The 10,887-nt window shown below is 35.2% G+C and overlaps 2 protein-coding genes across 2 annotated transcripts; both read right to left on the bottom strand.

The window, feature by feature from the left end:
* Window positions 1-3,091: 3,091 nt before the first annotated feature.
* Window positions 3,092-4,033, bottom strand: LOC113293755. Its single transcript, XM_026542290.1, has 2 exons — window positions 3,911-4,033; window positions 3,092-3,810 (listed from the first exon to the last, which is right to left on the bottom strand). The coding sequence occupies exons 1-2, from the start codon at window positions 4,022-4,024 to the stop codon at window positions 3,286-3,288; spliced, it is 639 nt and encodes a 212-aa protein (XP_026398075.1). The 5' UTR covers window positions 4,025-4,033; the 3' UTR covers window positions 3,092-3,285.
* Window positions 4,034-4,321: 288 nt separating this feature from the next.
* LOC113294991 lies at window positions 4,322-6,611 on the bottom strand. Its single transcript, XM_026543354.1, has 5 exons — window positions 6,541-6,611; window positions 5,758-5,856; window positions 5,557-5,676; window positions 5,353-5,457; window positions 4,322-5,253 (listed from the first exon to the last, which is right to left on the bottom strand). Exons 2-5 carry the CDS (start codon window positions 5,837-5,839, stop codon window positions 4,322-4,324), a joined length of 1,239 nt encoding a protein of 412 aa, XP_026399139.1. The 5' UTR covers window positions 5,840-5,856; window positions 6,541-6,611.
* Window positions 6,612-10,887: the final 4,276 nt, after the last annotated feature.

Genomic DNA, 10,887 nt, shown 5'->3' with positions numbered 1-10,887 from the left:
ATGTCAGGTCCTTGTATATATACTTGAACAAAGGACCAAATATTATGAACCGGAAACTTAAAAATCTTCCATAGTGCTTCTTGTGAACAACCCACCGTGCATCAAGAAATTGTGATATCTCATCATTCTTGTCGAATGGTCTGCAAATCTGAAAGGAAATCATGTCAGGTCCTTTGTATATATACTTGTACAAATACTTCACGGCCTTAATACTGGAGCATATTTCAACATTGATGTGGCAATTATACTTCTTCAAGAGCCAAGGGTTATATGGTACTACCCATCGATTATCCAAGAAAAGGCCACCTTTCTCCACAGTGATCCCATTATCGCGTCTTCTATTCAATCATTTTCTTGGATCGTATGTTTGAAAACTGACGTGGATATGCTTTCTTACAGGAATCTTTCTCATGCAGGGAGAATTTGGTTTCAGTCTGCCACATGGTCCATGTATCATATGTTTTTTCACTATTTCATATAATTCGGGTTCAATGCTTGGATCAGGAATCTCTGCGCGCACAATCTGATCATATCATCTGGATTATTCAGCTTTTCTTGATCGCTAAGAACACCAACATATGAGCATGGGGCATACCACGCTTTTGGAACTCCACAACATGAACATGAGCTACAACAGTACCTAAGACTCCGCGATTATAAATATCCTTTTTCAATTCCTCGAGTTTTGCTTTGAAGATTCTTGTTGTTAGGTCAGGCCTGTCTTGGTGAGTTTCGCCTGGTCCCAATTCATTCACTATCTTATACCACGACGTATACATGTCATTGTGATGAATAAATCCGGTTTTCCATACCTTTGAACTAAAGAGATTGCATCTTGGTATCGGTTTTCTTCCAGTTTAACCTAATAGACAATGAAATTTGTATTTTGAGTTTCCCATTCAATACAAACACAATCTTAGAAAAAGAAAGGAAACACTTTTAAATATATACACTACTTACCAGCATTTCGTACCCCGCTATTAAATATATCTTGTAATCCCTGGTACATCTCAGCTCTGATTGTTTTTATTTCCCGTACTCATCGTAACTTCAAAATTACGATGAGTACCTATCAAAATTAAGGCTACATCAACATGCAACATTAGTAAATAATATGAGTTAGACGAAGTTCGAAATAACAGCGTTTAATTTGGGATGAGCGATGATGGTCCATCGACATGCTTTTGAAGCATTTGATAGAACCTTGAGAGACTTAACAGAAAATGATGTTCCTTTTGGAGGTAAAATCGTTATTCTTGGAGGGGATTTCAGACAAGTGCTACCAGTAGTGCAACGGGGTAAGAAGTCGCAAACTATAGACGCGTGCATTGTAAGGTCTGCAGTTTGGGAAGGTGTGACTGTTATCCACCTACTGAAAATATGCGATCGAAAGACGACCTAAAATTCGCGGATATTTTGAAAGATATCGGAATGGGTAGCGACTACGTACAGAAATGGTAGTTAAGGATTCCTGATGAATGGTAATCCCGTGGACAGGTGAGAATTCTCATCACAATTGTTCAACACTGTATATCCAAACATTTGTGTGAATGCGTGTGATAAGAGCTACATGTGGAAAGAGCTATAATGGCACCAACAAATGAGTCTGCTGATGCTATAACCAAATGCAATCAACGCATTTCCAGGTGAGTTGAAACATCATCACTATGTTACTGTTCTTTATGTTCACTTTTTATCAATTATACCAAAAAGTCTAAAATTCTAATTTGCCCCAATATCCATGAATTGATTAAATTATGCCATTTTCAGGTGACAGAGAAAATTTATTACTCTTTCGACACGTTGAGGATGATGTGAGGAATTTATATCAACAAGAATTCTTGAATGATATTTTCTCCAGGAGGATTACCACCACATAAGTTAATTTTGAAACATGGAGCACCAATACTTCTTCTAAGGAATATCGACTCAGCAGCTGGACTTTTCAATGGAACGAGGCTGTTGTGTCGAGGTTTTTATGAGCACTTGATCGATGCAGAAATTGTTCTGGAATTTCAGCAGGTACACGAGTTTTCATTCCAAGAATCCCTCTAGCCTCCAGAGAACATAAATTTTCCTTCAAACTCATCAGAAACAATTCTCAGTCCGTTGTGTTTTGCTATGACCATAAACAAAGCACAGGGGCAGACTATACCATTCGCATGAATTTATTTAGCAGATCATGTTTCAGTCATGGACAACTTTACGTGGCTTTGTCAAGAGGAGTTTCAATGAGCTCGATGAAGGTAGTTATACGTGAAGGAAAATTACAGGGTAAAGATGGCACCTACACAAAGACATTGTCTATAAAGAAGTACTTCTTAATTAGAGAATGAGGTAGTAGAATAATTTGTTTTGCTGAAAGTAATGGGTTGTTAAAAGCCTTCACTGTATATTTGATGGATAGCAGTACTGATGTGTATAATGTGAATGAAATCTGTGTTTTTTGTTAGTGAGCAGTTGGTTGATAACTTGACACTGTAGTCAATACCAACTTTAAATTAATCTTTTCCAAATTATTATCATCTAGCACAGGCACAAATCTGTTGTAGTAAGTAGTTTAACTATTTGAAACAGTTCAACCAAATAACACGTGCATCGCACGTGTGATGCACATAGCTCTTATCAGGTCCTTTGAATATATACTTGAACAAAGGACCAAATATTATGAACCGAAAACTTAAAAATCTTCCATAGTGCTTCTTGTGACAAACCCACCGTGCATCAAGAAATGTGATATCTCATCATCTTGTCGAATGGTCTGCAAATCTAAAAGGAATCATGTCAGGTTCCTTTGTATATATACTTGAACAAAGGACAAATTTATGAACCGGAAACTTAAAAATCTTCCATAGTGCTTCTTGTGAACAAACCCACCGTGCATCAAGAAATTGTGATATCTCATCATTCTTGTCGAATGGTCTGCAAATCTAAAAGGAAATCATGTCAGGTCCTTTGATATATACTTGAACAAAGGACCAAATATTATGAACCGGAAACTTAAAAATCTTCCATAGTGCTTCTTGTAACAAACCCACCGTGCATCAAGAAATTGTGATATCTCATCATTCTTGTCGAATGGTCTGCAAATCTGAAAGGAAATCATGTCAGGTCCTTTGTATATATACTTGTACAAATACTTCACGGCCTTAATACTGGAGCATATTTCAACATTGATGTGGCAATTATACTTCTTCAAGAGCCAAGGGTTATATGGTACTACCCATCGATTATCCAAGAAAAGGCCACCTTTCTCCACAGTGATCCCATTATCGCGTCTTCTATTCAATCATTTTCTTGGATCGTATGTTCTGAAAACTGACGTGGATATGCTTTCTTACAGGAATCTTTTCTCATGCAGGGAGAATTTGGTTTCAGTCTGCCACATGGTCCATGTATCATATGTTTTTTCACTATTTCATATAATTCGGGTTCAATGCTTGGATCAGGAATCTCTGCGCGCACAATCTGATCATATTCATCTGGATTATTCAGCTTTTCTTGATCGCTAAGAATCACCAACATATGAGCATGGGGCATACCACGCTTTTGGAACTCCACAACATGAACATGAGCTACAACAGTACCTAAGACTCCGCGATTATAAATATCCTTTTTCAATTCCTCGAGTTTTGCTTTGAAGATTCTTGTTGTTAGGTCAGGCCTGTCTTGGTGAGTTTCGCCTGGTCCCAATTCATTCACTATCTTATACCACGACGTATTACATGTCATTGTGATGAATAAATCCGGTTTTCCATACCTTTGAACTAAAGAGATTGCATCTTGGTATCGGTTTTCTTCCAGTTTAACCTAATAGACAATGAAATTTGTATTTTGAGTTTCCCATTCAATACAAACACAATCTTAGAAAAAGAAAAGGAAACAACTTTTAAATATATACACTACTTACCAGCATTTCGTACCCCGCTATTAAATATATCTTGTAATCCCTGGTACATCTCAGCTCTGATTGTTTTTTTATTGTCCCGTACTCATCGTAACTTTTGCATCTCAATCTTGACATATGTGTCAACGACAAATTGTTGTAGCAATCTGCCAGCCCGAAGTAGAATAGATGTATCATTTGCTCGAATCTGCATTCAAAATAGATAATAAAACTTTATGTTATGAAACGTATTATTTCAGTAACAACAGTTGAAATTTATACATGCAAAAAAGAATTATATGACTCATACTATTTCTTCTTTTTGTTTTTCTTCAAAAGTACTTGGTTGTAAGGTTATTACATTAAGTTTCCCACTCTAAATCACTTCTAAGTAAAAAAATAAAGGAATTTGGGAAGGTACTTAAATGCAAGGAATTATACCTGAAGCATATACGAATAAAATGTTCGACAACTAACTCTAACTCGTTGCCCGCCTGAACTAATGTTGTTCAAATCCCATCTGTAGTTCCCATATGGAAGTAAAAGCGGGTACTGGAGAGGATCAAAATAACCGATTGTGTCCGGAATCATTTGCAAATTCCCTTCGGTGGTTTCAACAATGGTCTCTCGTGGTTTAACGTTTGTTAGATCTTCCCCTCCTACTATTATTGCTGCAACCTGATCTGATGTAGGTAGATTGAACTGATGGCCCCCTAATGGCTGCTCTCTAAGCACTAATTTACATTTTGGTATGTCCCTTCTCATTGCCAAACGTCTAAATTGATGCACAAAAGGATTATGTTGATCTAAAATTAACTTTAGTCTTTCAACCATAGTAACCTGCATTTCAGTATTTTCCAGCATCCGAAGTTCAATTTCCCTATCACTATCATATATGTACCATTGTAAATACCTTGGCATGGGTCTTGGCATTGGCCCAGTAGGTAGGAGACTACCTATCCTATAGTAGATCCCTCCTTGATCTCTGAAAGTGTATATTCTATCACAACCATTGGCGAGACCTGCATCATAGTGAACTCCCATTGACGTAAAAGCAAACATATGATTGTATATCTTAATGTTTTGACGAAAATGCTTCCCAACATCACTTTGATCATTATATAACATCCTTAATTCGACAGGTGTCCGAAGTGGTGGCGATGAAACTTTTCCATTCTTGCAACACATTTCCTTGGTTTCAGATGAAAACAACATAGCACCACATTTGTCACATATTGTGGGTTGTGGTAGCATGTGTACTGTCATTCTTCTTGTGTTAACATAGTTTCTGGCGCGATTGTGGTTGCTTCTTGTCCATCTACGGGTAACAATCTGAGTAGTGGGTATGGTAGAATTTTGTTGCCCACCTATACAAATATGCAGAATAGAAGATTTTTTTTCAAAAAATCCAAATACAAAACATTGTTTATCCATCTAAAGAGGTAATGTCAAATTTAGAGCCTTACCGTTTATAGGAATTGCTGGAGATGTATTTGTTGGATGGGAGGCTTGTCTTGTCCGTGTATGGGTAACAATTGCAGTAGTGGGTATGGTAGAATTTTGTTGTAAATCTATGAACATATGCAAAATAAAAGATTTTGTTTTCAAAGAAGCACATACAAAACATCATTTGTCATTTAAGAGAGGTAATTGCATATTTAGAACCTTACCGTCTCTAGGAATTGCTGGAGATGTATTTTTCAGACGCGAGGCTTGTCTAGCCTGCCTTCTAATATTACTTAATCTTATGCAAGGTGCAATTAACGCCGAATCATGTCTCTCATCATGACCTACTGGGAGCCGCATATAATAAGAACAACTGATGTATGATTACCCCTTCTAAAAACAGAAATTTTGAATCATAAAATTACCTTGTTGGCCGGCTGTTAGATGATATGGGGTTGAAAGTCTTGCATGTCTTCTAATGTCAGTCAAGCGGGCACCCCTTGGCATTTTCTGTATCTTATTACCTGGACAGAAACAAAAAGTGTTCTGATTTATGTAAGAAATCTCTACTACACCCCAATTGAATCCCTATATATACACACATTAAATATCTACTACACAAGAACAAAAGATGTGTAATATGGGTAAACAAAATCTTTACTACACCCTTATTGAATATCTACTCCAAGAACTAAAACAAAAGATGATTTGTGATACGGGTAAAAAAACAATTCATAATTCTGTAGAAGTGACATGGTTAAACAAAATAATCAGCTATTAGGTGGGTGTCAACAAAGATGATAGAACGGTGGTGATCAACCATCTATGGATTTTCATTTTTGTTACTTAAAATTTCGTTGTGACATTTTTACAAAGAAATTCCAGGCGTTCGTATATGGTAAAAATTTGAGATTTTAAAAATGGTAATATTGATGGGTAATCAAACACTGAAAGTATGTGAGGAGTATGTGACAAACCGGTGCAGTAAGATGATATGGTTTTACTCAATCTTTAGTTGGAAACTCTTTAGATGGAAACAAAAAAATGAGTGGAGAAAGAAAATATCTTTATCCTGATAGAAGAAAAGTAGAAAAGAACATAAAGAAAAAGTCTAAGGTTAAGAGGGAAACTGTACTATGAATCCTAAAATTTGAAATTCAAATTTGAATCGTTTCCACTTTCGAGAGAGAAGAGACTCAACTTTTTACCTCGGCAATCTAACTCTCCAAAAACACGTTTGACAAATATAGCCTCTGTTTATTTTTGTTGGTTTTTTTTGTGTATGGGTGTTTCTGTAAAATTGTGTTATTTCACCTCTTTGCTTTATAATAGTAAAGATGTTTGACTCCATAAATGTCAACATTCTCTAACATAATTGTGGGCAACAGAAAAGCACGTGGAAGAGGAGATAAAAGGAAAGATAGTGTCGAGATCATTTCAAATGGAGAATATTCCATGTTCTGTACATGCATGCAGTATGGAGATTAATATAATAAACATTTTGCAGGGTCCAGATCGTCTGTGCCACTGCTTGGATGTGTCCTATGTGCCACACCAATAGAAACACGGTATTTTCTCTTGGATTTGTAATATCTTTTTTAACTAATTAATTATCTTTCCTAATCGATTAGTGTTGTATAAATAGAAAATCTATTTAGTTAGTCATGGTTAATGAGAGGAATGATGTGGCGTGTTTCTATTGGTATGGCACATAGGACACACACAAGCAGTGGCACAGACGATCTCGATCCCATTTTGCATGACCATTTATGGAAAGAAGTTGAGTGGTAGACATATATATATAAACAGGGAGAAGTTATAAATAGGAGGAAGTCGGTTCTTCAAATGGAGAATATTCCATGTTCTGTACATGCATGCAATATATATGGAGATTAATATAATAAACATCTTGCATAACCATTTATGGATAGGGAGAAGTTATAAACGGGAGGAAGCCGGTTCCGCCGAGCATTAGTGTAGTTTTCTTTCTTTTTCGTAGCCTTTCTTTTTCTTTTGTAATGGCTAAATAATCTCTCTACTAGGGTTCACGATGAAACCTGATGATGTATATAAAAGAATTTAATTGATTTTCTATACGGAACGGAAAATGAGTCATTTGTCCAAATATTTTTAAATCACGATTCAAATGAACGAGTAAAAAATAGTTTGGGTGAAATGACCAAAAAAAAAATAGTAAGGATGAAACTGGTTTCATCCTTGCTTAAATTTAAAAAATAGCAAGGATGAAACTGGATACATCCTGTGTAAATTAAAAATAAGAAAAAATATTTGAAAATGGGTACGATGAAACTGGTTACATCCTGCCTATTTTTACATTTTTGTCCATTTAAACAGTATCAAAATCTAACTGTCCATTTCACCCGGAATTGTTGATTTTGGTCTTTTTAACCAATTTTGTGTTTTCTATAATAATTCTTTTGGTCTCATATTTTCGTTTTGTCACGATAACAATATTTGTTCATGTGCCCTTATGCTTTGATAGAGACCAGCATCTTAAAATGATTTTAATATTAGAAACCAACTAATCAACACCCTAATCATCGAAACCCCACCGTAAATATCAAGCCATTTGGACATACCATAAGCTATAACTGTAAGTGGTGTATTAACAATTCCCCACGAATTCTAGTGTTGTTGCTAACTTGTTCAAAACCCCTTGAAAGATTCTCGACAAACCAATTTCAAAATTTGATGTAACTCAATCGGCTAAAATAGTATTATTGGTCATCGACCATGTGCTTATTTCTTCCAGACTTCTTCAAGGACGCCTTCACGAATGGCTTTAATGTTGAAAAGAAATAAAGAATTTGATCACCGCATTCACCATTATTGATTATATCTGGACCATTAGTGTCTTGTAACATATCATCAAATAACTCAGAAGAATCTATGTAATCGTCAAATAACTCAGAAGGATCTTTGATTGTTCACATCGAATTTGGACAGTCGGTATTGGTATGTTGATTAAGACAATACCGACTGTTATAATTGGTATTGGTAGGTTGATGAAGCCAATACCGAGTTTGTTAGCTTTTGTATTTTTTCATAGTCGGCATTGTCGTGTGACTATATGCAATGCCGACTCCATTTTAGATAAGGGGTACCCAACTTTGTGCACCCCTCAAAATCGGGGTGCACATTTCGGCTCTCTTTATTGGGTTGTTCATTCGGTGAAAACCAGATTTCCTATTTTATTTTAAACGTTAATTTTTCTTTTCCGAAATGGATCTAATATTCTAAGAAATAACGATCCATATCCATGGTTCCTTTTTATCCTTCTTCTTCAAACCATCGTCATAAGAATATTTTGATCAGAAATTCATCAACATCATCAGCTAATCGATTAATGTGATATTCATCATCGTCAAGTAACTGGAATCATCATCGTCAAAAAAAAATCACCTAATCGATTAATGAGATATTCACCATCGTCAAGTAACTCGAATTATCATCATCAGAAAAGAAGAAAAAAAATAGTGAAAGTGTATCTCAAAGAAATGTTCTGAATGCGTTAGAAGTGGGTTTTGTGCTTTGTATTCTGATTTTTTTTTCCTTATACAGAGCTCTTTCTTCTCGAGTTAATTGGAAAGTTTTTTTTTTTATCAATCAGAACTTCTTACAATGAGTTGAGTAATGGATACTAATCAAAATCCAAACCTAAATAATTTTTCCAGCCGTCCACGGAGGAAGAAGATAGAATCAACAATCTTATTCATGTATGATTTTTTTTTAGGTTCGTGATATAGATTTGTCAATAATCTTTCTCTATGTTTTTAGATGATTGTTGTTGATTGATACAATCAAATCCATCAAATACTGGTTCTGACTTCGGGTATATTGAATTGCCAGTTCGCCATATTAAAGAGAGAAAAAGATTAACATAGAAATTTATATTTGAATATGGAAGATGTTTTACTAAGTTATAAATACCAAAACTGGTTAAAGTAGTTGACCGAATAAACTGCCCAATGAAGAGAGCCGGAATGCGCACCCCGGTTTTGAGGGGTGCACAAAGTTGGACTCCTCAATTTATGAGAGTATCCCCAATTGTGCTTTCTTATAAAACTCATTCTCATTGGATAAAATAAAATAAAAATCAATTAGACTTACCATTTTTGGTTAAAATCTTCGGACGGACCTATTTCCAGACTAAAAGTCAAAACAACATATTTATAATTTTTGAAACATTCATTAGACTTCTCGGTTATAACCCAAGAAAAAACTGAATTCTTCATCATATTGTTATCCATCATGTGATGTGCGTTGTCTTGAATGTTCAACCCATTGCAAGTTTATACTACTACCGGAACATTCTTTAGTTTTGTTCAAGAACAAGTTACTCATTCTTGAACGCAAACTTTCAGAAACGTCTGTCGCCATCGAGTCTGTCATGTTATTGCTATATTCACAATTTTAAGTTAAATTCCGCATCGATGAAAACCCAACTAATTGTTAAATAGAATGCTATTGTTACTGGTACTCCCTGTTTGATCAAGATTTGTTTGTAATTAAAAGCTAGAAAATGGATCCAAATCTTCATGAAATTTTTATCTGGATAATGAGCTTGTTCAGTACTCATGTTGCTTACCAGTCACCGTAGCTAAGCCTATTTTCATTGTGGATGTTGCATTCATTTGAAGGTTCTCATTGGAACATTGAACAGTGAACACCGTTTGGTCTAATTATTTGATAGCATGAGTACCTGGTATGCAAAAGTAGGAAATGGAGATCCATACGCAACACAGACAAGAAAATGTTTTGGTTTGGAAATGGGTTTGCTTGAAAATATTAACGGAAATGATAAGTAAATATCTTTTTATTATTTTTTCCCTTATGTAGTCGATTCACAACTGTTCACAGATTTTATATTTAAGTAAATAAATACCGGACACATGTCGACCTTTGAGTGGTGGGGCACGAAGAGACACCGAAATTGGAGACAGGCAATCCGGAGTCGTACATGCATGCAATATATAGAGATTAATATAATAAACATTTTTCATGACCATTTATGGAAAGAAGTTGAGTGGTAGACATATATATAAAAAGGGAGAAGTTATAAACGGGAGGAAGCTGATTCCGCCGAGCATTAGTGTAGTTTTTTTTCTTTTTCGTAGCCTTTCTTCTTCTTTTGTAATGGATAAATAATCTCTCTACTAGGGTTCACGATGAAACCCGATGATGTATATAAGAAAATTTAATTGGTTTTTTATAATAATACTTTTGGTCCCATATTTTCGTTTTGTCATGATAACAATGTTTCTTCATGTGCCCTTGTGCTTCGATAAATGATTTTAATATTCTTGTGTAGAGACCAGCATCTTAAAATGAAGAGAATTGTTAGTAATTTTAAAATGCAATAGTTGGTTTAAAAGTTTTATCTTCCGAGACGTCAAATGTGTCCTAAATCGTCTTGAAGTAATTAAAAGAATTTTATAGAGATTGGTTAAATTATCTAGTGTACACAATTGTGGTGGAATCGGAAGCCTTGGTATCTTTCTTTATTTTCTATTTTTATTGGTCTCTCTTATTCT

This window comes from Papaver somniferum, chromosome 7 (assembly GCF_003573695.1).
Source record: "Papaver somniferum cultivar HN1 chromosome 7, ASM357369v1, whole genome shotgun sequence".
Classification (NCBI taxonomy): Eukaryota; Viridiplantae; Streptophyta; class Magnoliopsida; order Ranunculales; family Papaveraceae; genus Papaver; species Papaver somniferum.
The sequence above is the reverse complement of the archived record's forward strand: the minus strand, read 5'-3'. Positions and strand labels throughout refer to the sequence as shown.

Bases quoted from the DNA above. Each gene is read 5' to 3' on its own strand.
- LOC113293755 (XM_026542290.1), bottom strand. From the start codon at position 4,024: ATGTCAAGATTGAGATGCAAAAGTTACGATGAGTACGGGACAATAAAA. The intron at 3,811-3,910 runs GTAAGTAGTGTA...ATTGTCTATTAG, and splicing joins TAGCGGGGTACGAAATGCTG to GTTAAACTGGAAGAAAACCG.
- LOC113294991 (XM_026543354.1), bottom strand. From the start codon at position 5,839: ATGCCAAGGGGTGCCCGCTTGACTGACATTAGAAGACATGCAAGACTT. The intron at 5,458-5,556 runs GTAAGGTTCTAA...ATATGTTCATAG, and splicing joins TCCAGCAATTCCTAGAGACG to ATTTACAACAAAATTCTACC. The intron at 5,254-5,352 runs GTAAGGCTCTAA...ATATTTGTATAG, and splicing joins TCCAGCAATTCCTATAAACG to GTGGGCAACAAAATTCTACC.